The sequence below is a fragment of the Styela clava genome, chromosome 5, assembly GCF_964204865.1.
Source record: "Styela clava chromosome 5, kaStyClav1.hap1.2, whole genome shotgun sequence".
Lineage (NCBI taxonomy): Eukaryota > Metazoa > Chordata > Ascidiacea > Stolidobranchia > Styelidae > Styela > Styela clava.
The window spans coordinates 17,840,381-17,867,674 of record NC_135254.1 but is presented as its reverse complement, the minus strand read 5'-3'; the positions used below and the strand labels follow the sequence as shown (position 1 = coordinate 17,867,674).

At 33.0% G+C, this 27,294-nt stretch overlaps 1 protein-coding gene and 1 long non-coding RNA gene across 2 annotated transcripts; both read left to right on the top strand.

Moving 5' to 3' along the window:
- Nucleotides 1–12,644: 12,644 nt before the first annotated feature.
- Nucleotides 12,645–16,905, top strand: LOC144423010 (uncharacterized). The gene is made up of 5 exons (XM_078113162.1): nucleotides 12,645–12,659; nucleotides 13,304–13,483; nucleotides 13,675–13,738; nucleotides 14,324–14,489; nucleotides 15,233–16,905. The coding sequence occupies exons 1-5, from the start codon at nucleotides 12,645–12,647 to the stop codon at nucleotides 15,372–15,374; spliced, it is 567 nt and encodes a 188-aa protein (XP_077969288.1). The 3' UTR covers nucleotides 15,375–16,905.
- Nucleotides 16,906–25,291: 8,386 nt separating this feature from the next.
- Nucleotides 25,292–26,447, top strand: LOC144423054 (uncharacterized). The gene is made up of 3 exons (XR_013475539.1): nucleotides 25,292–25,445; nucleotides 25,652–25,790; nucleotides 26,260–26,447. It is a non-coding gene; the product is annotated as an uncharacterized LOC144423054 (long non-coding RNA).
- The last annotated feature ends 847 nt before the right edge of the window (nucleotides 26,448–27,294 follow it).

Genomic DNA, 27,294 nt, shown 5'->3' with positions numbered 1-27,294 from the left:
TAACAAGGTATACACCTAAGCGAGTAATTTTTCCTCCACTGGCTACTGGGTGTTCTTTGTTTGCGGAAAACCAAATTCAAAACGATTTGGTAAGAGTGCTTTTTAGAATCACAGCAAATTATTGCCGAATCGTTCAAATCAATTGGATGTATAGCTTGGGGATTTTAAAGTAACCCCGAGAAGAATTTGATTTATGGATTTGGGGTCAATTTTCTTCTTGTATTACCTGCGGCAGCCGCATATGGGAACTTTTTACCTTGATTGATTTGGTGAGTATGAAAAAAATAACTAATGTATTTGTATTTTAAAGTGATTTTGATGGGTAATATAAAATACCCCTACTAAATCATATTACAATCTCATACAATAAATATTGAAATTATCGAAACATTTTCAAAAATCTGATAAAATGATGAGTTTAAAAGGCAGAAAAACTGAAAGGCTGTAAACTGAAAAACGCCAGAAAAACAAAGGTTTAGCATGTACACAATAAAAATCGTGTTTTTGGCCATAGTTTGATATTCGCCCTTCAACTCCTATCAAATACATTAGGTATTTTTTAATCATGTCCAATCGCTTAATGTAAAAATTTCTCATATGCGCTCACCGCCTATAGTACAAAACGCACCTGTTTGTCTGTTTGTTTATGGGGCTATTAAAAACTCGTTTTCGTCTTCGTAATTTGGGGCAAATCCTATTTAACCCGGCTTTGTGGTCAGTTAGGAGAGTAAATTTGTGTTGCTAGTTTAGTAAATTAGGAAGCAAAAATAAAGATTGACCTTCACTGTCATCATTCAACCAAGGTCAAAACTCTAAACCTCAAAAGATGAACAAAGATTGCAAAGTTGCGATATAGTCACGAGAATGGTTCTGGTATAAACCCAATGGTTTGTTTCAATACTGATTAAAACTAAAACTAAAATGCACACAGTATTCACAACGTTGGGTAAATATAAATTAGTTATGTATGTACATTAAGTGTAAAACAATTTAATATAAATTAGCTAAAATATTGGCAGAAATACATTTTCTTGGTATTATCTTTGGAATTAGATAAATGAAATTACTGATTTGTTAAATCATAAATTTGTTTTGCACTGCGTGGTAGGAATGGATTGTGCTTCATTTTATTACATAAGAATGAGTTTTTGGCGTCACAATCACAACAACGCAAGATCGAAGAAAATGTACGCTGAGTTTCAATTGGCACTTATTTTCCTCTTTTAGTTACTTTTGGAGCAGAACTTGGATGGAGGATATTAAAAAAATGTAACACACGAAAACTCGACTGTCATCCAAGTACCCCTGAAAATCTTCTCGTGAACCCCCGAGGGTTCGCGAACCCCAGGTTGAGAACCCCTGTAATCTAATCAATTTAGATTATGTTTCCTATCCCATTAATAAGTTATTTACGGTATTTAAACCCGGTCACAACGAATGCAAAATTTGAAGGAGAAAATTATTGTGATTGACTAACGGCTGCACTAATTGACTTTCACATCTTTAGTTTTTTATTTTAATTCACCTAAAACTTAGAACTAAAACGTAAAATTTTGGGGGAAATTAAAAGAACTAAACCTATAACGGAAAATGGTAAAATTCATTAGTTAACGACAATATCTAAAAAAACAGAAAAATAATGTGAAATTGATATTGATGTTTGCATATTAAAATAATAGAAGATATATTTAAGTTCTAACATTGCATTATGAAATAGTACAATAAATCTAACGTTAAGCAATAACGTATACGATACGATATCTCAATAATTTTCAAAAACAATCCTGTTACAAAAACCTTAAATGTGGGTTATCACGCGAACATTTTTATGGAAAATTTGATTCTATATATTTTTTTAAGATTTTTAACATTTACCGCTTGCATAAAGTGGACTTAGTTTTCTACTTATGAATTTTTAAAAAACCGCTTTAACGAAAATCGACCCAGGTTCGGAAACGGCCTTTGATGACGTAGTAGTGAGAACTCATTCCAGAAATTAGCTCCCTCGCCATTGGCGAGTAAGGTGTTCAACCTCTGTTTTTGGCGTTTGAATCTAGTTTCTCATCGCGTAGTTTATTAAAGACTGAAACAATAATGTATTGTTAAACATGAATACTAAGGCATAAGAACTTCTGAATGTGAGGAGATCAAGCCACGGCGTTTTATGTAATGATCGTACCGGTACTGACCACCCGTCAGAAGGCTTTGAAGAACTGATCCTAGAGTAAGTATTCACCACTTTATTTCGTTTATCGACTGTTTGATAAAATATTTAGTCAATGCATGATGATACCACGTCACACTTTTGTATGAATATGAATTTGTATTCATTTCACATTATTATGCAACAAAACACTGTTGTATGTTGAACCTTACTAAACCGTCTGGTGATATTATCCTAATCTTTTTTTATGTCAGTTCTATCAATTTAATTTGTATACTTTGTTTTCCCGTGCACACTGCTATTAACAGCACAATCCAGCTGATATCGATCAACTAAAGGATATTCGTGACAACACATTTATTGTCATGAATGTATTACATATGATGAAAACTTGTAATAAAATGTTAAAAATAAATAAAAACTGATTTGAATAACTGCGTGAGGTATTGTTGTTTAGTCTGTGGGTAGGAGTTTGCATGGATTCCAACATAATTTTAAGGCTGAAACGAGAGACATCAGGAAAGGTTACTTGCGAAAATTTTATCCATAGTTTTCTCTTTGTTTCCTGCTTCGAGACAGATTCATCGCTGTGAAATCTGCTGTAACCACCAATTACACATTCCCTACGTTACGGTAATGTTTGCGCATATACCGATATAGTCAGATAGTCTATATATACCGAAAATATAACAAAAAGACTAGTTATAGGATCAGATAAATAGAGTAAACACACATCAATTATTAAATTTAGATCATTTGAGACAAAAAACTGGCCTGGTATGCGCTTTTTCATTAGAAAATATATTTCAGCAAAAGGTCCGGCACAGAACTCGAGTACGTCTTGAGCTCGATTAGTAGAGTTTACTGTAATTTCTCATAATGCAATAATATTATTTGAAGATATTGGTAATGATTTAAATCACAAAAGCTTCCTCCAAATGCACCGCCCAATAGAACTAGCACACGGTTCAAAATGAGTACACAGAATGCTATAATTGCTTTCCCCTAATGCAAAGTTTCGACGACGAGTTCTCACCACTACGTCATCAACGGGACATACTAATTAGCGTTCGATTTCGGCAGGGTCGACTTTTAAAAATTCGAGTCTCGCAAAAGAAGTCCATTTTATGCAAACGGTAAACGCCAAAAATCTTAATAAATTATATAAAATCAAATTTGCTATAAAATTGTATAGGTGATAACCCATCTTTAAGCCTGAAAACTTTGATTTTTTCATATATAGCTTTTGTGTTTCTTGCCAATTGCTTTTATTTGACTCATTTCATTACTTTGATTGTTTGTTGTTGCTAAGCAGAAAACTCCTTTAAAAAATAAAATATGAAAATGACTCTTACACGTCTGTAAATACAAATGAAGCGAGCGTGAAATTGTTTCATCTGTATAGTTGTATCAGGTTGCTTGACTAATGGAAATATTTACCAAGAGTTATCATTGTTTCAGTGGTGTTAATAAGTCGTCTCGTTTAAATTTTCATGTTTGGCAATCTATTCGTTAAATGGTACTCGATTTCACAAGTGGCAAAAGTATGATTGAACGAATGTTTTGACATTTTTTTTAAATCTTACCTTTATTTATCGTGTCTATATTCTACGTCGTCGTGTTGTATTGTTGTATGTTATACCATATCATATAACATTGAGTGCAAAACCAGAAAAAAGCTTCAAAAAATATTATTTCAATTTTAATATATTTGTTTATCTAAGTCTCAGTTGTTTTCCCACTTTTTCATGGCCGTTTAAAATACCAGGCTGACGGACCCCAAATTTTTTAAAGTCTGTCCTACGCCGATAATTTTTTTCGCACTCACACTTGCAATATTACTTGAAACTAGCGTTAATTTACTACACTGCAATCGAAACAATTCATAACTTTGTGATACAAGGAAACAATAGATTTGAAAATAATATAAATAGAGATTGTCATTTGAAAATATTCACTATTTTCACACATACTGAGAAAATTTCTTTTTTAATTGGTGGCAACTTTTCGCTGCAAAGACATGTCTGTGCACATTCAATGACTTACATTTAGAGAACAGTTTCAAACAATAGCGGCAGTTCGTAGTTTCCACAGAAGATTCAAGAAAATAAACTCTTCTTCGATTTCATCGCTGAATTCGATATGTAGTTTTAAATTAGTGATAACTCTATTACACATAAATTAGGTTCCTGGTTTTTTAATTTGATTCCTGCAATTTTTTGATCTAACTTTACTTTTATTTTATGGGTATTCATTAAGGTATTGACGTATGTTTCGAATTTTTAACTTTTCAATCAAAGAAAGCTTGTACCAAAATTGTTACAATAAAAACGCTCTTTTCAGATGTTTGGTAGTGAAACACCTAATCATCATGTTTATAAGTCTTATTGTTTAGCCACAGTAAAGATGAAAGTGTAAATGATTTCGTGTATTCATCTATTTTATTGAAAATTGCATGTGTTGTGCGTGATCTGAAATCCAACTAACAGTGCCATCTAGCGACAAACTTTCTCTGGAGTTAAACTGGTGCAGTAGCGGGCTTGGATTCAAGTTTTTGGCATTTTGTAAGTCGTGATTGACAATACAAACTGGATAGTACCTAATTGCCAGTGAAAATCAACCAATGAATGACAGTCAACAAAATGTGAGATAGAATTAAGTTTAGCAAAAAAAGAAAGACCGCAAAAATTATGGATTTGCATAGCAAATTATCTTGAATATTTTTTTTCTCAATATTGGAATTGACAACACAAGTATATTTTCAATGTATAATTAAATCGCGGCGTAATTATTGGCTATAATTGGACACGAAGTGGACTCATAGATTGTTTTCGTATTATGATGTTGTTGTTGTTAGAATTATTTTTCTTTTTGTTAAAAAAATCGTTTTTCTCCTTAATTACTGGATCAATTGCTTTGGAATTTTCAGGGATCAAAGATTGTTGTTGTCACAGAAATCTATTACATTTATATATTTCTGAAATGTCTGTGGGCCATACGGGATTCCTTTCGTTGTGTTTGTGTGATGACGTCCTCAAAAATAAAATTGTGCAAATTATGACGGTTCTGCGTTCGCGTTCGCGCTCGTTGCTACACCATGTCAGTCGAAGTCGAGAAGACTACGATTCCGTACCGAGATTGCACCAATGCTACTTTGTTTTGGCCTCCGTAATCTTATAATTGTTGTAAACTGATGATTGTATTTGTTTCAGGAGTTATGCTCAAAACTAACAGAAATGTATATATTATGCGAAGTTTATTCTTACCAAAAATTTAATTTCTACAGTCAACTTCTGCTTTATACTTTTGCGTTGGTAGATCCATATAGTATTATGCAAGAATGCTATAGCAAGAATACATATTACTATAGAATAGTAGGGACATTAAAAGATGAAGTAGAATTATTGCATTATAATAATATACGTATAAGCATAGCTCAGGGGTTATCAACCGCGCTGGTATTTGGACTGTCGTGGGGTAAATAGAACTTTTTAAATTTTCTAAGGTGTGAATGGGTAGTGTCGCTTGTATTATAGGATAGTATACATCATCGTCTGTCCCATTACTTTGTTAGTCTCATAAATTCTTTAAACTCAATGACGCACTATCAGTGAACCATTCTTTGAAGATTGCAGAAGTGTTATTTAAATAGAGCATTCTTTGACGTCAATCAAATAAAGAAAGTTTATCATTGGTCTGCTAATTAAATATTGCAACACCTCACAAGTTATTCTGTTTAATTTACTGTAATTACTTAGCCCTATCCATACAAACTTAGTGCCAATCGTGCAATGTGTGCAATGCACTGACTTACTGGAAATATCAATTTGTAAATAAGCATTGTGGAATAATATATTTACAACTATTATAACTATGTAACATCAGTCAATTATTAAATACTCAGTAACTGTAGTGTCAGCTGTAAAAGTCCACTCAAAAATTGTAATATAATTTTTTTCAATTGCTAATACACATACAATTACACACAAAAAATCTCAGAAGCATCTGGACAAAATAATACAGAGGGAAGATACGAACCATAACTATCGCCTGCGATGGGCTTGGTCGGTCATGGAGAAGATCAGTGTCGGGCCTAAACAAAATTAACCTGTTTAAGATGGGTGTAAATCATGACTTTCATTTTTGAATGCCCACAAAAGAGAACCCTGTTTGACAGTTACAGATACACTGTTAAAAAGTCAAAAAACATTCTGTTATTTTGTGGTATATTCGGATCCTAGCAGTGGATTCCGTATTCTATTATTGTTAAAATAACTCAATCTAAACCCCGTGCCACAAAAACGTTCACACTCACTCGAATACACTCAAATGGAAATTTAATTTAAAATGATTCAAATTCAACGAATTTGTGATATTTCCTAAATAAATTTTTACTATGTGTGGGAGCATATAAGGGCGCGAACATGAAAATGTTTAATTTCATTTATTTTATTATCTGCTCTATTGTCAGTTAAATGCCTAATTTTTAGTAGAATGTAAATACACTTTTCAAAATTGTCAGTAAAAGTTATGTGAATTTTGAGAACAAGTTAGTTGAAAATCTGGTTGTGGTGAAGAATCAGAAATTTTATATTATTCATGATTTCGAATTGTGCCTGTTTGCAATGCGTGATCCAATTTAGCAAACGATTTGAAAAAACTACCTATTGTTCAAACACATATTAATTCAAGTAAACTTAATTACAATTTTTTAAAGCTTTGTATTTGTTGGTAACAACGTGTTCGTTTGACGTAATAATGGGAACAGATTACTGGAACCTCCTTGTTCGTTAAGATCAGCTATTTGCTGATAAAACATAAGTTTCAGCTAAGCAAATATTTCACTACAACCAGAAAGTAAATTTGATCATTTTGTTTAACCTTGTTTTAAAGGGTTAGACATGAAAAGACCTTCCAGTAAAAATCACATGTTGAATTTTGTGAGTGATTAAAATATGTTCTTTGTACCCATTATTGCCCAACTTTGAAGGTTGACAGACGACAACGCCTTTAGCATTTTTTGTAAATTTATTATTACAAAAAAATGCTAAAGACGTAGTGGTCTTCTTACTAAATACATTTCCAAAGCGATCATCATTGTAATTCCCGGTTATTTCTTCTGTGCATTTATTCAAAAAAGACTCCGCTTATTCGACATAATTATGTCAATGACCCTGAAGTTTTATTCAAAAAATAGGATAATTAGCGTTCAGTGAAAGATATTGCAATTTAAAAAAAATAAATTCGATTTGTTTTGATACGATTTGAGACTGGTGACATGGAAAAGTCATATTATTTCATATTGTTTCGGTTTAGCCAATATAACATGCAGAATTTTCTTTTAACATATTTAATTAAGAGGTATTTGACAGCATTTGACGGTCGGTATGAGAAAGCCAGCGTCCAGCGGTTTCGTGTGATTAGCGGACGAGTACAAAAATCTACTTTTCAAAGATAACGATGACTGGCTATAATGGGACGGTCAACTTGCTCACACACTTGTCTCTCTATAAAAGGATTGTCTGTTTTAAAAACAAATATTTGAACTTTATCTAATAGAGACTTTTTTGAGACAAAGTTTGTTCATCATCATGGGGTCAATCGCTATAATTGGCTTATAATCGCTATAATTGGCCGATCGCAAAGTCTAAAAATGACCAGTGGACAGGGCCGTGGGCATATTAATTCGACAATTTTTTATAACTTGACTCAGTATTGAAATTTCAGGGCATGTATTCTTAAATGTATGAATCTGGATTTGTTATTGAATCCGTCTTTATTACAAAATTGGTGAAATTTTTTCGCATCATTCTACAGATTCTATCCTACAGTCAGAATTACCGAAATCAAATTGAAAATAAACTGTAAATTTACGTCGAAAAAATCCCCTGAATTTACGTGAAATAGATATACAGATTCATATTCATAATCAAGGAGGAAATATCCGATACGACGGCTTATTCATTTGCTAAACAATGGTTACTAATCAATGTAAGCCTAATGTGTGGGAAAAGGTGACCGTTATTTTATGGTAGAGGAAGCAGTAACCGACCAGCACGAACCACCAGCGACGGTGGAAAGTCCTGTAATCCGTATAAAGGTCAGGATTGCACTGTTTTGAAAGACATAGCTGAAATCTCAAACATGAGATAGCCTATTTTTAATTTTTATCCTGATCAATCATGAAACAGTGTTTGAATACTATTCATTGAGTTGTGATATTCTGAATTATCATTGCCTATAGCCACGACGCTAAGCAATGCGTCTATCAGTAAAAGTACCTTTTCCTTTCATAAACGGCTACTTAGAATAACCCGAATTTGAGATATTTACCAAGAAGAGATATCTATGTTCTTTCCCATGAAGGAATTTTTAGATTGTGTTTATCATACTTGTATAAGCATTTGCATTGTGTTCAGTAAACAAATCGGCGATTCCTTAATGTTTCACTTAAAGCATTTTGGATTTCTGATATTATCTACTCAAAAAATTTACATGAAGACATTCTCTGTTTTTCATGTTCTTTTATTTAATTTTTAAAACAGAAAAAAATAAAAGTTGTAAAAAAATATATAAATAATTATATTTTTCTAGTTGTAGGCAATAACTGTCGTCGTCAGCTACGCAAGTAACAAAAGATGAAAAATAAAAATTTTAAATTTTGAAATAACAAAACAATGAAATTTATATATTTCAACGCACTTGAAAGCTGGCTACGTTCTAAGTTACTACGCAACTACATTTAAATTTTAAGACAACCATATCATCAAATAAATAACATTTATACGCTCAATAAATTTAAAAAAATGTTTCATGAAATTTTCATCTGCATAATACCATGGGAATTAATGAAACTCCAGCATTTGAAAATCTTGATTTATTATTGATATCGAACTGAGTTTCAGACAACTCGTCTTCGCTTTCAGTTAAAGATGGAAGTTTTAGTAAACGGTTTCTTCTATGACTGCCAGTTGGTATAGGTGTTGGCGGGCGCCTGCATGGCATTGTCGACAAAATAGGTAGTAAACATTTATTGGATATTCTTTTATTTTTGCAAAAGTTTTGCGATAAAAATTCAGTTTCCGTAATTTCCTCAAATTCTCGAAGTGGGGTGAGTTTTGTTCGATGTGGAATTCGTCGTACATACTCCATTGGTGTCGCCGGTCGTCCAATGCAATTCTGATTCGCATTTTTGTTGATTCTATTGTTTCCGAATGAATGGTTAGGAGGTGATGCCTTCAAACAGTTAGACTGTTGACTAACCGAAGCGCTTCTTGATGTTGAAGGGAATCGACTTGAATTTATCTCAGGCATATTTTCTTTCGAGTGGAGAGAAACTGTTAAATTAGAAAATTTCCTGTCTTGATTCTTTTGTCTGTCTGTCTGTTGAAACTTTGAAAAGCCTGGCGTTGCCTGTCGTTTTTCCGTTCTTGACACAACGCTTGGCAACGATGTTTGATGGGAAAGCATTTTGCTTGAGGAATCAATACTAGCTAGTAAATCAGGCATTTATTCGGTATAGTAATATCTCCGTCTTGATGCAACTTGAATCTACAAAAACTGTCTAGTTTGAACAGTACCAGACCCTTTTATAAGATTTGAAAAGACAACTCTCTTATTTGCTCTTCTTTCGACATGATGTTATAATCACCACTCTCGAATTAAGTAAACAAAACGGGTTTTCGTTGTTGTAATGTCATCGACTAACATGATTTATGCATAAATGACTTCCCATGCTAACATTTTCTGTGGTCCATGCTCATTTTGTCAGAGTCGTTTTCCTTGGCTTGATTTCTATCAACTTTTACAAGACTGCTCCTAATACAAAGTATACTAATCAGAAAAAGGCTCGTTGAGACATGAATATTATTGTAAATGCAGTTGATGGTTTTACTTATAAAGTTCTCAGAAAATTCTTCAGTATCATCCACAATTAAAAGATTGACTTATTCTACTCATTACTACGAAATTTTAGTATCGTACCTAAATAAGTATATCTTCACACCAACGTATGAGAAATAGTACACTATATGTATGTACCAGGTAACTAGGGGAATCTTCCACCACTAGTTTATAAGAAAGACTGCTTGTAAAACTTATATTTTATTCCCTATAGTGAAAATCCTGTCAAAGTGAGAAATTTACAATTCTCAAAAATCAACTGAATATTAAAATAGTTATGTGCATCATAGTTTCTGAGTAAAGTGAGTCTGCAATATATTTTATATCATGTTTGATTTCGAACAGACGTATGTATATTAATATCATAAACTTAGTTGCCTTAAACCAATAATATCAGACATTTTTATAGTGAAACATTATCAAAAATTATTGCATCTATTGGACCAGGCAATAATGCCGCTAATTAATCATGATTCGATGCAATTAAAGATGCCTGTTTCATTTGGCATAAGTTCTGAATGAGGCTCTGGAAACGCAGTAATACCATTGCGCGGATTCTTGATATTTTTAAATACATTTAAAACATTTTACCACGATTTTTATAATTATTTTTATTGTTTGCATTGCGTTTTATCACCTTCTGACTTCTTACCTGATTTTTCAGAAATATATAAATCATTCTTTTCTAACTTTATATAAATATTTAAATTACCTTCCACTATAATTCTTATTGTTTACTAAACAATGATTAAGTTGAATTATGTAACATAGTAGTTACAGTAATATCGTTTCCTAGATAGAGAGGACAATACGACATACTTGGTAAGGGAACAAAACGTCGTTATTGTTTATGAGGAATAGTTATTGTTCACCAGACTGTCAATAAATTCCATATTCATAGCAGACCAAAAAATCATAAAAGAATAGCGACAAATAGAAAAGGTATTTTCAATTTTTCATGAATGAATCCCTTATCCGTGTTCTGTTTAAATTTATATCTTGGCGCGAGTACTGCCATCCGATTTATTCAGAAAGTTTATCGTAAGTTTTCCATGTATCTTAAAGACCGGGATTTTTATGGCAAATTCACAAGAACTTAATTTATGTGAAACTTTCTACCCCTTATGCGTTTTTTTACCATATTGACATAATCTGCTTTTAGGTCTCGTGTTAACTATTATGATATCTTCAAAAGTTGCTTGTTGTATAACTTTTGGTAGAGTTTCCTTACTTCTCGAAAGGTGAGTGTGGTTTTGCTTCAAGCATATATTCCCATAAAAATGATCACACTAAAACAGTAAGTTTAGGGCAAACTAGTTTGTGAAAAATGGGTGGAAAACTTCAATTAGTGATAAATGATGATGAAAAAACATATTAATATTAAAATAACTAACGAGAATTTTGTTTTTAGGTACACTGTTAAAAAAATTAGTAAATATACTAATTTTTCTAGTAAATTTTTACTAATTTTTCGAGTATTTTATTGAAATCACGTGACTTGCTTAGCTAAGCCAATCAGGGTGCTTGTTTGTTAATAGTTTACTAATGAATAGTAATTTCACTGATCAGTTAGTAATTAATATAACAGAAAAATAGTAAAAAGATTTGTATACTTGGAAAAAGTAGTAATTTCACTGATCAGTTAGTAATTAATATAACAGAAAAATAGTAAAAAGATTTGTATACTTGGAAAAAGTAAAAAAAATCTAAGTTCCTCTAATTTACGAGTAACTATTCTTTCCAATGAACGAATTTATCTACCTACGCATGCGATATAGTCACGAAGCAAATTTAAATACTTTAAAATTTCATCTAAATTTTGCTCTGGGTATCAAATTAATTTGAATTAATTTTATTCTAGAATTATTTTGGTTCATCACCCAAAAATTCTGATTGTTTTGCTATTGCATTAGACAAGATAAGATATTGTTTTATATCTTATTTTTCCGGAAGTAAGCGGACCTATTTGTCCAAATATTCATCCGCAAAAACTCCACGGGGCAGGTTGCGTGCGCAGCATTTTTGATTTCGAGTTTCCTTGTGCCGCGCATCTCGGCTGGGACGCTAAGCTGTTTGGGAGCTCAGCATCGGTTGCGTGCGTATGTAAACTGAATGCGGTACGTATGTTAAGTATGCAATAGCGTGAGTCTGAGTTTGATGATTGTGTTAGCAACGGTCTGTACGGTAGCTGCGAATTTACCACGGGTAGTGGTCTGAATATTGAGGTACCGGTACTGGTACTTTTTGCAGAGGTCAAAGTGTCCTATATTTTAATCCTTCTCTTTCCGGTCATAGGTCATTTAGTACCGGTAATGTGCCAATTATGACATCACTCAAATGTCACGTGCCTGTAGCCCGCGCTTTTTCTGGTTCAGGAATTAGGACTCGGTAAGCGAGGCTCTTTGTCGTTAGTGGATGTTTATTTTAGGCGGTTGGTTTTTGTAGCTTTTCATGCGTTAATTGAGCATGTTTGTGTTACAGTAGCAGACTTGTAGTTGGTAGACCAAAATATTCTTTAAATACCGTGTACATCAGCATCTAATGGTACCGGTACCGTAGCCTACCTGTATACAGCGACATGCTTACACACTGCGTTAGTTTCGCCGTCTTACCGGTACCGGTATATATCGACGACCAAGAGTAAAAATCTGAATTGGCTATTTCAGTATTTGTTTCGGAATAGATGTAACTTACCGGTAGCCTATGGTGATAGGATACGTTCAAACGTTACACGTCAGTGGCAACAATAGGTACGGTACCGGTAACAGACAGATGAATTCAACTATACCTACAAAGTCTACAAGGCGGCCATCTTGTTCGGAACGTATTTGGCGATTTCACAATTTACACTGTATTATTTGACTGTTTTTAAGCGTTTTAGCAGGGTTCTTGGTGTTTTTTGACGGGCTTTCACTGTTTTTAAGCGTTTTAGCAGGGTTCTTGGTGTTTTTTGACGGTTTTTCACTGTTTTTAAGGGTTATAGCAGGGTTCTTGGTGTTTTTTTACGGTTGTTCACTGTTTTTAAGCGTTTTAGCAGGATTCTTGGTGTTTTTTGACGGATTTTCACTGTTTTTAGGCGTTTTAGCAGGGTTCTTGGTGTTTTTTGACGGTTTTTCACTGTTTTTAAGCGTTTTAGCAGGGTTCTTGGTGTTTTTTGACGGTTGGTCACTGTTTTTAAGCGTTTAGCAGGGTTCTGGGTGTTTTTTGACGGTTTTTCACTGTTTTTAAGCGTTTTAGCAGGCATTATTATTTAGAACATTGAAATATTCAACCAATAAGAAAATTTCTGAATTTATAAGTTCTTCAAAATGGGAATCAAAGAGTCTGAAAACTGAATTACCAAAATCGACTGGGGTGGTCACGTTGATCGCCTATTATTTCGGAGAAAACCTAAACCAAATATTTAAGTGTTTCCAGGTATGTTCTATGCTTTTTTTGTGTAAAGTACTTTTTTTTGAAAGTTTTTGCATCAAGAGTAATGTAACTTCTGCACAACACTGTTCGTATAAAGTTTTGTGAGCCGACTGCAAATTAATTGGAAACTAACTGCATGATAGTGGTTAACGGAATTTTTTTGCATATACATTCACTACTTTGCCTATTTTCAGAAAGAAACCACTTTTTCCCAGATATTAAAAGATATTCCAAAATCTCCATTTATTGCTTGCATAGGTAAGTGTTAGAGGTGAGCGATGTAATTGTGAATATCGGGAACAATTTCGAAAAATGATATGATAGCTGTTTTCCTGTGATTAATTCTGCGCAACTTTTTCAAAGGCCATTTTGTGTCGCCATATACTTCTCAGTTGTGATTATTATAAAATAATATCACCAGCTTCTGTCATGCAACCTGCTTTAACTGTTGCGTCACAGTATGCATTGCTTGAAATATGAAATATATTATTTCTGAAAGAACGTAATGCGCATCATAAGCCTCATCAATGTAATAAGTTCTCCCTTCGTTTTATCAGTGTTGCGCTTTCTATCAACGGTGAGTGAAAATAAGAACAAATCCATGTCTGCTATGTTAGATATATAGCCAAAGCCAATTTGGAGATGATCGTACTATTATACAATTAATAATTGTGTAATTGCATATTATCAAAAAAATCACTAATCATCCACCTCTAGTAAGTGTATTTGTTATTAGTTGGCTTTAGAAGTTGAGATAATAAGATTAATCAACCTGTCGAGTGACTTTCACTTTATTCATAAGCCTATAGATTCGAAGCTAAAGTTTACAATCTTGTGTTTCAGGTAACACGGTAGCGACTGCTGAGACTTTTTACGTCATCGCTGAACGAGAAGTGGTGTGTTCCTGTGGATCGTTTTTTGAAGCGGTAGCTTTTCAGTTTGCTTCGTTCTATGTTTTCAACATAGAATATCCAAAGAAGGCCTTGCTGACGTTTGATTTTATTCAGAGGTAAGAAAAAATGTGCTAGTCTACAGTGCTGATATAATTCTTGCTGTTGGCACAATGTACACGTTGTTGACGAATTACCTGTTTCTTCTGTCATGTAGTGTTATTTGATGACATACAATACAAAAAATGGGTTGTGAAAAGGAAATATGTGACTGGACTTGCACAAACTCATGGTGTCCATATCCTGGGGACTGGGCCATAAGTGGGGCTGAGAATAATTTAATTAGTTAAACAGTTTTAGGTGGTTAATAATAGACTGACTGGCGGTACCACACATGTTTCCTCCTAATCTAATATGTTTTACATCCATATGTGAAAAATGAACTCACAACAATCCTATTTTAGTGAACTTCAATTTCAAACGATGTCACTGTGCTCTCCATTTTGTAGCAGGAAATTTTTGATATATTTGCAAAAAATCATTACTAATGACAGAAATTAATACAATATTTTTCAATTGCTGCATTTGCAATCGAATGTCAACGAGCGGATGAGCCTATTGCGATTTGCGACAACTGGAGGCTAGGAGGATCTGGTGCTTCTTGGTTTAGCAATTGCATTCCTGGCCCACTGGCAGTTTTTTGTTTATCCCTTGGCAAGGCACGATACATTATAAATACCTGACATTTTTACTATTTTTGTCCAGTGTTTGTGTTTTTACTATTTTGGTGGTGAGATGACAGGACGTTTTCCAAATTTCATATGTGAAACCTATTCGCCATTTAAGTTCGGTCTTTTTTCAGGTTCTTCGGTGACATAAACCCCAGAGGCACTAAGTCGAAAAAAAGTAAAGGCAAAGACGTTCATGCAAAAGTAATCGGCCTTGCAAGAAGAGTGAATCTATCACAGGCGTTATATGTGCCGTTGTTAGAAATTGATGTTTAAGTAAACTTTGGTGGTGTTACTGCAGCTTACATCACTTTTGACCAGGGGTGAAAACTCGATCAAATTTTCACATGCCTTTGATTGAGTTTCTCAAGTTCGAGTTCATTACCCTGGTCAGGGGTTTGAGTTCATGTATTTGATAGAGTTTTTCGAAGTTCGAGTTCGCAGCCCTGCTTTTGGCTGATCGATTAATTTGATAAAAAATGATTTAGCTGTGTGTTGGGTGTGAAGTCTGGATAATTTTAAACAAACTCTGCTCCGTAATCTTCTTCAACCACAAAATTTCTGGCTTCCACTCATGACTATCAACTCCCACATTTGCAAATATATGACTCCGTCTTCTGCTCAAGACTCTTTCAAAATATGAATTAAAACTCTTGACTCCCTGATCTTATAAGATTTGACTGCTGCTATGCTAGCTGCTTTAGTGTAACTTTTTGTCCAGTTTTATCAATTTTAACATTTTTGAATTTGCAACTTCTGCAAACTCTGCTCCTAGCTAATGAGCTTTAAAAATGTCCAGTCAAACTCTATTCATAAGTGTGGATAAACTCCGACTATGATTAACTCTATAGACTCCGCAAGCTTCAAAATTTAGAACTCCCACTCATGCTCCTACCAAAATCCTCAAACTCCCGCTCTTCGACTTCACGCCCCTTGAAATCTTATCTTGAAAATTATCTTGCATAATTAACTTTAGAATTTGTCATCTTTGAAACTCTTGCCATAGCTACAAAATAGGTTGCATGATATTTCCCAAAATTTTCATTTTGAAACATTATAATTAGAGTAAAGTGCAAAAAATCGTGAAATTCTTACAATAGTCTCGTTATTATGTCACGTTTGCCAGCGTCTCATAGCCTGGTATCCAGAAATTTGATTTCAAAATAAGTTTGTCAACTAAACAACCCAGTCCTAAAACGTTTTCTTGTTTGACTTTATTTGGATCTATTGAGATAAATAAATAGACCTCGAAATGTATAGACCAGATTTCTAACAAGTGCCAATAGAAACTCGATTTTGATCCATTACATACAGAATTCCTATGTCCTACAAGAACTTGTGCCCTCATTTTATTGCATGGATAGCCTTCAACGTCTCCTAATAGGTGTTTAAATTTGACTGTAGACCATATATTTTCTGAAATTTCTTTCGAAACTGTTTTACAAGCCTTAAAGGCGTTCAGTGTGTATTTATGGTTTTATAAAAATATCAATTGTAATAAAATGATTTTCGTTTCCAGAATCTCGTTTTTTTTATTTTAACTGTAATATGTGTGTTTACTGTTGTGTCGTGCTAGTAAATAGCTTTGCTACTCTCGTAGTGGTTCGGTCATCGCGAGTGAGAAATTACCATCATGCTAGTATTGTATGGTACTACTGTCGGGTAAGGTAGCTGCCATCGAGATAGTAATTTTATTTACTATTTTAAGGTAAAAAATATTACTACTGGTGGGTAGGTTTACTGCCGTCAAAAAAGTAGTATTTTTTACAGTTTTATAGTAATTTTTGCTACCATCAATCTCTGTAAATTTACTGAAAATACTGTTCATAATACTACTGATAGGGCTCGTAATTTTTTTTACATGGGGCCAGTACTTTTGCTGCCATTTTTTTTTAGTAAATTTGGGAAATTTTTTTTAACAGTGTACTAGGCCATTTGCTGCAAAATGATATTGTAGTAAATTGAAGAATGGCATATGAAATTAGCGCTGACGTGCCATTCTACATGGTTGCATAAATATTCCTAAGTTTGTGAGAATGCAAACAATTTATATAATGAAACTACATAAATATACAAGTATATCAAAGAAATGCAATATTGTTTGATAATTCTTCCTATGAAACATGTACAAATACGGCATTGACAAAAAGTCTGCAATTAGTTTTCTTAACAGTGCTGAAAGCACGAGAACAATTATTACTAAATAAATCTTCGTTTATTATACGAAATTATTATGTTTGTTCAGTTTCCAAAATATTTACCGACGATCACAAAACTTTCATGTCGTCGGGCGTCTTTCAAACGACTTCACTTTTTGCCTAATTCCGAAAAGTTGAATTCGTTTCGTGAATCCAGGCGTCTACAGGGGTCGTTGACTTCTTACCAAAAAGTAAACATGCAGAGATGTTTGCGTTGTGGAAACTAAAGTACCATTTTCCTCAGTGACTATCAGATTTCCCATGTCTTATATTCAGATTTCATGGTACAAATAACAATTCAATGGAAATTTTTATAAATTTGTTTTTGTAATCTCTATGAAATAATTTCTAAACGATGCAAAATAGCACTACGATTATAGAAAGTTAACAAATATATCCTCTGCTGGATGATAGTCCAACGTGATTGTATCGTCGTCAGATTATATATATATATGTTAATAGGTCACAGTCTTCCCTACACTTGACCCACCCAATATTTAACCCATGATATTCCCAATTAATTGGGCAAACATCTGCTATTCACTGGAGTGGCCTATACAACAATGCAGTAGAAGCAAGCACTGACAAATTTTGATAAAGAATCTACAATTATCATTTCAGCTCGTCAAAATTTATCCCCAACTCCCAATCGAGTTTTGGTGGCAATTTCAATATATTAAAGGTACCACTCAATACCCTCCATAGCGCGTATAGTAGTTACCCCTATCGTTAAAAAACATGTCTTAGCATGATTAAATTTAATTTGTTCAGACTTCAAAGATGCCGGAGTTTTCATTGTTTTCCTATTAACAAATTATTTTTTTTTAAACACCAATTATATTTGCAAAGAAGTTTCTATTTAAGTTTTGTTCAAACGATGCTTAATGTGGTTTTTAGAAATATGGATGTGTACCTACTGTTTGTTGGCTTTAGTTAGCATTTGCTTTTGGAGTGGCATTTTTATTGCAAAAGCTTTAATTCATCACTTATATATGATGCCTCCCCCAAGCCTATCTATTTGTTATTTAGTTTCGATTGCCATATTCCATAAAGCATATTCAATTGAACCATCGAAAGACAGACACACTATTCATATAATAAATAAACTTTTAAAATAAATGTGCTCAGTTTTTCACATATGATTTCAAATAATGTTCAGAGCGATTCCAAAATGGGTCGTAGTATCTTATGATTGAAAATTTAAATCACAATTTGTGGATGGTCAAAAATATATTTTTTATCAAGAGCTAGTTTCATGCTAGAAGAAGTTTTACTCTACGGTATCTATTTTGTTTACAGCCCAACCCCAATGTATCAATAATTGTTAAATACTTGAAGACCTTGCTATTTCATATTAACGATATTTTGTGGAAATTTGTCTGAGTGTTAGGGTTCTATTTGTAATATCTACAAAAGATTAAAAAGGATAAAACTCTGACTTAATCATGTCCATGTATTTGCATTTACATCTTGCAATTCGTTCTAATAAATCATTCTATATATAGAAAGCATTTGTAAAATATTTGAAACGTTGTAAATTTACTCTTTCAAAAGCATACGCAGCTGATTTGTATATACTGTATATATATATATTTTTCTGTTTGGACGTTATTTCGGGCCATGACTAACTATCACGTCGCATAAAATAGTACATGCTTATAATGATATATGTCACACAACAGTAATGCAAATTATTTTCCAAATACGATTCGAAAAGTTAACAGATTAAATATCTCCTACTCTCGTGAACGAATGATAGACCAATATTTTTATTAAATCAAGTATTTCCATGACTTTACTTTGATTCACGTATTGATTGCGTACTGCGCTACTCGTTTTTAAGAATGATTGATTACCATCTATTAGTAAATTAAATATCAAAATCACAAGCAATTTTAGTTTAGTTTTAACAAATTGTTTTTGTTAAATTACGTAACAGCGAACCATTTCAGCATTTAAACTACGCTGAGTTGCAACGTCAACATAACAAATTTTCAAATTTTTTTTATATTTGAAAATCAAATCAATGATATAATTATAAAAACAATTAAAAAAAATTTATTATTTGGTCACAATATTCAAACCGTGTAGACGAAAGATGCTTTTCAATACAATATTAAATTGTTTCCTATAAACAGTTTTCTTTTGTGCTTTTCTGTTTCAAGTAAGCATATGGGGTCATTGGGCTACGAAGAACTGTAAATGCTGGGAAACTCTGCAAGTGGTTATCACAACAGTGCTAAAAACACGTGAACAAATAGTAGTAAATAAACGTTGTTTTATAATGACAAATAATATTTAGTCTATTTACTATTCGATAATATTTACCAAAGATCATATTAATTCCAATGTTTTCTAACGACTTCAGATTTCATCCAACTACAATAGCTAAGATTCTTACAGTATTGGCAAATATTTTCTAGAATTCTGCTCCTTTTTTCCGTTTATATTATTGTATAAGCGAGAATACTTTCTTCTTTCAATTTGTTTGGTCGGAAAAAATCTAAAAAACTGGGTTTTTGCCAAATATATGAAAGATTTATTGATGGATAAGATTTACCTGTTTATGAATATCAAGAATTATGTGATTTGATAATGAAGAAATGGAAAATTTGCAATACAATTTCCCACCTTTATAGTATTTAGTTTTATCTGGCAATGGAATATTTTATTTCCAAAAAAATACAAAATAAAAATAAAAAATAAAATTAATTACTCTAATATAATAATTGTGTAATCAACAATAATTCATTTCTTGATTATGCATCTGGGTATAAATTTTTAGAATTCAAGACGAATTTTAGTACATTTCTTACGGAACGATAAAAGTTAACCGTATTACAACAAATATCACCCTATACAAAAGAAAACTTCGTGTTACATTGAACTCAACGGACTTTGAATTTATTTGTAATATTTTTCATGATAGAAAAGACATAGAACAAACTTTAAACCTTTTTTGTATTCACATATTGATTCAGCAAATCATGATGTGGCATTTTTATTGAGCATTTGATTGACATTCAAAAATTATATTATTATAATTTAAATAATTATTATTATTATAGATCGTCGTGTGACTGAAAATGCAAATATTTGATCCTTCAAGCAAATATTAAACTGAAAAAATCATTAATCATAACGAATGTAACGTACGATAAAAAATTTTATTGTTCTTATAATTTTCTATATATTTATATTTTGTTTTTAATGCTTTTATAGCGTTTATCTATCTTTTTTTTTCTATCCAAGTGTACCACTAGTTTTAACTTGGTGATACAAAAAACTGAAATTTAAAAAATCAATTATTATTACTTGACCGCATCTAGAATAATAATATACATATATTATTCAGAAGTTTAGTAACACTGTGTTTTCCAGAACGGAGTTACTCTTATTGTCTGAAAATATGATAAAAAGCAGAACTAGGGAAGGTCACCAAATAGTTACTTGAGTTTAGATATAGTACCTGGTTTCTATATCTTTACTGAAACGTAGGTGTGTATTGATATTTTATTCACACAAATGTGAAATACTTTCTTCACGACCTGTCATTTTTATAATTTCATAAATTATCGTTGATAGATTAATTAACATTTTGGTTTGAATTTGGGGTCGCGTTTTCCCGGTGTGTGGCAAATCCTGTGTCTCGTAGTATAATTTTATTCCGATGTTCTATCCTCGCTAGATGGCGTGCTGAGTGTTGTTTTAGATCGGCCAGCAATAACGTTTATTGAACTTTGTTATTTCGTGGACATGGCTCAGATCTTAACTGGTATATATTAGTTTATGTTTCTTTTGATTGAAATCATTTAAAGCTAATAGCCTTTGGGGAAAAGCTTTTATCTCTAATTTTGGAATCGGTTTGCTGAACATTAAACACCAATTTAGTAAATTGATTCAACAGTCTTCTTCGTGTTTTATAATTACAACTTGTCCATTTTTTAAGTTCTAGATATACGCTTAATGTAAACAATGCAAATGTTGCAATTTCAAAATAAAAATATTCGTTCAGCGAAATATTGTAATGTTTCGATGATTTTTCATAAACGCCAATATATTATTCGAAATGTTCACGACATTTGAATCAGTGGTCAGCGAACTTTATGTAATATTGGGCCAAATATACCTACACATTCCGTAGCGTGCGAATCACATTAAATGCCGCTTGTAAACTATTGATACATTAAAATTCAAAATATGCCGGACATTGCGATTTCCATTTCTGCATTAATTACAACTAATGGTAGGCACGTTCGGACAATTACTACTACCGTTTGTTAATTGTTATGCAGTATATTCGTGCGCAGATAGTGATGAATGTATAAGCAACTTTTGTTTCGTGCATTAAAAGTGAAGTCGTTCGAGGGCCACAAAAATTTGTTTGCGGGTCGCAGTTTGCAGACCGCTAATTTCCGACTGACCGCTATATCGCAGAGACACAAGGTGCGCAATTTCTAATTGTGATCCAAAACGAATCACATAAATCCCACAAAAATAAGAAGAGTAAGAACCCTTTAGCGACAACAACAATCTTTACCTACTGGAAATTTCAAATTAATTGGTTCGGTAGTTAAAAAGAGAAGCGATTATTTTTGCAACAACAGTAACAACAATGAGGAGAGAAATAACTAAAATACCCACAACAACAACATAATGACAAAACAATTGATAGGTCCATTTCGTGTCCAATTAACTGCAATCTTATGATTTGATGTCGTAGGTAACGTTTCGCAGTTATTCGAATTTTTCCCCATGGTCGCAAAATCAACGTCCATTTTGACGGTCGGATCAACAGTGGCATATCTACGTAAAATGGCGCCCATGGCAAAATTTGAAATAAATGCGCCCCATTGATCGTTGACTGGCAATTTTCAACGGCTGCTGTTTAATTGAGATACTTGTACGTTAATATGTTAGCAAGAATACGAGTTCCAAATATTTTCGATTTAAAATTATTTTATTATAATTTACGATTAAAACTTTTCGCTCTTTTTGCGCCCCTGTTCATACGGCGCCCGTGGCACGAGCCATGGCTGCCACACCCTAGATACGCCACTGCGGATCAAACATATATACAACAAGAGAGCTACGCCCAAATATATGGACACGTCTGTTCGCAGTACAGTACGGTTTACCGTACCGTCAGATCACAGTCTACAAATATATTCACACCAAGCGAAGCAGTACAGTAGAACTTCCAACTTTCGCTGAACGTCCCCGCAGAAAAGAAAACCAACATTATTGCAATACTGTACCGTAAGGACTTCGTTACGAACCATCGACGTTCGATGGCACGTGATCAAAAAGAAGAGGAGTGTCGGCTATGCGTCCGCAGAACGTTCGGTGACGTCATAGCAAACAAAAACAAATCTCACAGAGCTAACAGAAATATTTGAAATAAATAAAAGTAATAGCCTTCTGGAGAAAAATTTCATCTTCAACCAGTAAATATTTCGAAGCAATCGGTCCAGTAATGAAAAAGAAAAGCGGTTTTTTAGATTTTCCACTAGACGTCCAAAAAGTGTCAAAGAACAACAACAAGACCAACATAATATTGAAACGATCGTTATTTCCACTAGGTGTCCAAAAATGGACCTTGTTAAATCTGTGGTATTTGGTTGAATTGCGTGGTGGTGCAGTGCTTCGTGCTAACTGCCAAGAATAGGCATGCCACCTCACCTGATTACTCTATGTGGGTTCGCAGGTTCGAATTCCTTGGGGGATCTCCTCGCCGCCGTGTAGGGTAGTTCATGTACCCCCTGTTCGGTTACGGTTTTCTCCACCTCCAAGTTCATGTGTCTGAAAAAACACTGGCTAACTAATCTCATACCCGACATAAATCGGTGACCAGACGAGACCGTTATGTCGGCTTTACTCTCTCCCGGGATGAATATGTAAATCTTATCCTATTGTCTCGATCAACCGCTATGTACAAGCATCCCTGTTGCTAGGATGAACTAACATGTATCGTTAAGAACGCCAACTGTTACCTACAACTCTTCTCTCAGTATTTTTCAGTCAAGAAGGGAATGTGTTTTCTATTTTAATACAGCATATCGATGTGACAAAAAAGTAGTAATATCAAAAAAATCTCATTAAAAGGTGTACAAAAGAAAGTAAACGAACGAGATCGGTGATGATCTTCAATTAAACACTGCTGTAGAAAACTACATTTTATTTACCCAAAATCCTTACCATCTTTTATTGCCTTCAAATTTTTTCGCCGAGTCGTCGTCAGTGATTTGTTTAAATCATAATATATATACGTACAAAAAATCGAAATTATTTCTAAACTTATAGACATAATTGATATTCTTTTATGTCTATAATGATGAATGTCAGAGTTTTAAAATTACCTACTCATATTTTGAAAATTATATCGCATATCATCATACATCGGTATGTTTGTATTATGTTATTCATCACATTATGACTAGTCAAGGTTATGTTCTAAATGAATCGTATTCGTATCCGTAAAAAATCAGAACAGGATAAAATCTCCTGTAAATTTCAGTCGTGACAACAAAATTAATATCCCGATACACGTTGAATATATCTTGGCCGATGGCTGTATGTAATTGTTCTGAGTATAGGCAATAATAAGGCTCGTAGAGTGCTTTAAATCGAAATAACCTTAAAAGAAGTGTTATTGGGAACAAAAAAAGAATATATCGAGATTATCGTTAAACCACGACATATTTAAAACGTCATTTCATTTTAAATTGCTCAGCTTAGTTTTAGTCTCAATTTTGGGCTCACGCGAGAATTACTACATTTGTCGTTGACGATCTACGTCATTTCTTTTCTATAGCTTTTATATTCAAAATAGCATCCATATATGCAAAATATATGAAAAATAGTTGTTGCATATTTAGATCACGCAATAGGTACTGATGAATCTATAGACAATTCTAATTCATATAGATAACATGCCATTTGTCAACACTTGAAAGAACAGCTTTATATAATACTTTAGAATTCAATATAGCAATGAAACGCAATAACGAAATAAAAGTGTAGTTTCAAAATTGCCATAGAAAGAACAGATTTGTTAGTGCTTGGTTGGCTATAATAAATGTATAAAGTTTTCAAGTAAACAAATATTTTTACACGACGGAAATTTAGTTTTGCAATATTATTCACAATTGTTTATTCGATGTAAGCGTTTTTTCATGTTAGGTTTTTCTGTTGATTATTATTGCATTGTCGTTCGAAGTGTGGTAAGCGCATGTATTCAGAACGAATATGTTTAGTTCGATTTGAAACTTATTATATTCGATATTTTAAATTCTTGGTTTCAGGAATAATTTGGGAACGTGTCATTGGAATATTATCAATTTGAGCTCCTGACATCCAACAATAAAACCAGAAATGCCTTAAAAAACGATCGTTTGTAATTACTCTTAATCATTTGTACTTAAAGAACAGTAGTAAACTTGCTCTCACTTTTTTATGTTATTTGCTTAAACCTGCGGACATACTGATGCCCTTACGTTAATGGCATAACTATTATTCAACAACAGTAAAATAAAAGTAATTTCACGGAGCTTACTTTGTGGTGACATTTTCTATCATTTCTGATCTTCTTTTTTTTTTGCATACATGACTGCATTGTCACTTTTATTGCGCGATTGAATGGATATATAATTCTAATTATTGAATGCATTTTACTGCATTTTTTCTAAATTTTGACTCATAAATAGTACCACCCTATATTCAGATGCTATACAAATGTTAAACTTGGTAAATTTAATATTGTCAAATAAAATAATTCAATTAAGCAAAAGCAGTCTCAGCATTAATATCGGTTACAAACCTATTACTTCAACTAGATGAAGCTAAATTGAGAAGCCTATGGCGAAATGTGAATTTTCCAGCTTTTCCTGAAGGATCATCCCAATCATATCATTTATTGCTTTTATCGAGCGTGATTCCGTGTGAACGTGGAATATTCCGGTTAAAGCAAAACTGATCATGACAATAATTATCCTCGTTTAAATACAGACTTATTCTTAGAAGATTTTACTGATCTTATTATTAAATTATCGCAGCTACATACTAATTTGATTTTGAAAAAATTGTTAGGTTGAAGAAAAATGAAGGTGTTACTGATGTTTATCGTTTGTATTGTCGTGAGTACTTCTGTGTAAGTAGACTACAATGCTTTTAATTGCCTAAGCTATATATGGTTCCAAATCTGTGAGAGGATGTTTTTTTCCTAATGTCAGTTATACGTTTTATTAATACACCATTCCATATGTATATTTTTGATGTGAATATCATTATTACTATATATATTTATCAATAGACTCGTTATTCATTTTTCAATTTCAATTTTGATGTTTTGTTCAGACAAACCGGATTGTACTGCTACCGTACAGAGTGCGAACCAGGATACAATGCTTGCTGTCACGACGAAACAATCGTCCGAGATATCAATGGTTGGCGCAAGGAAAGAACCAGTCAATATTGCGGATACAAACATGAAGATGTCAGTACTATTTATCTGTTTTAAAATACTATTAATATAAACCTATTAGAATATGCATGCTCATGCCCGAGAATCTTTGTTAAATATCTGATTGGCAATTCGCATACCTATCAGTTGTAACATAACAGAAGACATAAGGCTGCTTCCAATCTCAAGCTTGCTTTTATTCGATTATGACATTTGATGAATCAGAACATTGGCCCCACTATTATAAAAATTGCTTTTATTCCATGTTTTAGAAAGAAGCATTTATTATTGCCAAGAAAATTATTTATTGATAATGCATACAAGTACTAGTACCATAATCACCATAAATTTCTGCGATGAGCTATCGACTACGTTTCGACGATATGACCATGCTACACCCGTGGCTATATCGATTGCGTCAGGATATAGAATGCGAATGACGTTAAATCGAGCTATTGCTTATGTTTTTTTAATTGTGTCTAATTGTAATACTTCTTTTCAGAAAACCCGAAGTGGCCGATGGTTAAGATTTTGTCGAGCTTTGACGGAATAATTTCATCATTCATATTGCTGTTCTTTCTATCGAAAGATGAAAACCAGGCAGTTTCCTACAATTCGTACATTTTGCTGAAACCATTTCTTTTGTTGAACCTTTAAAATATGAATAAATTAGGATCCATAGTGATAGGATTCCGACTCGACGTGTGTATTTGGGAGATAGTTTTTGTGATATCACAATTTGCTCTCGCTGACAGTCTGCTTTTATTGCGAGCAAATAGACAGTATGATGGCGTTAGTTCGTCATGAAATAACCCATTTGGCCTAATTCATATTATGAGCATCTTGGTAATAAAAAATATCTCAAGCGTTGCACTTTTTCACACTTCTGCTCCGAACAAAGTCTAGTGAATGACTGCTTAAATGGCTTATATAGATGAGCTACTGTATTTTTATTTACATATACAGAAGAGGCAGATGATTGCTTAGTTACACCGCGCTGAAATAGTATGTTATAATAAAAAATAGTTGACAAAAAAGTCAAAGGCCAAAAGTGAATAAACTGAGCACCAATGTCAGAACAGGACTGTCATATTCAAAATTAAAAGCATTTAATGTACAAAATTCCAACTCTGAGAATTTAATATCAATGTCAATTAAATATCAATGAAGTCTAAGTATGGCTTTTTAAATCTATTCTTGTTTGGAACAAAAAAGTCGACATGTAAAAATATATCGTAAACAGTATCACATCTAGTTTCTGAATTCCCTGGTTCTTGTAAACGGTAAAAAACGTTCTGTTGAACGAGTTTCCAGTATGTTTTAGTATACTTTAGTATACTATCTATTTTTGATTCACCGCGTATAGCTTATGAGTAAAGCAAAGCACAGGCAATCACATACACATGCTTCACTTGTAAGAAACACCTATTGTATACGCATTTGTAATATGAACATTTTTTATTGTACAATAATATCACAATAACAATTTTTTGATGTACAATGGCGGGCGTATCGTATTGAAATTTCTTACAATTCG

What these genes read in the sequence shown, in the direction of transcription:
- LOC144423010 (XM_078113162.1), top strand. An exon ending in AAATATTTAAGTGTTTCCAG is followed by an intron (nt 13,484 to 13,674) that starts GTATGTTCTATG and finishes GCCTATTTTCAG; the next exon opens with AAAGAAACCACTTTTTCCCA. An exon ending in ACGTTTGATTTTATTCAGAG is followed by an intron (nt 14,490 to 15,232) that starts GTAAGAAAAAAT and finishes GTCTTTTTTCAG; the next exon opens with GTTCTTCGGTGACATAAACC.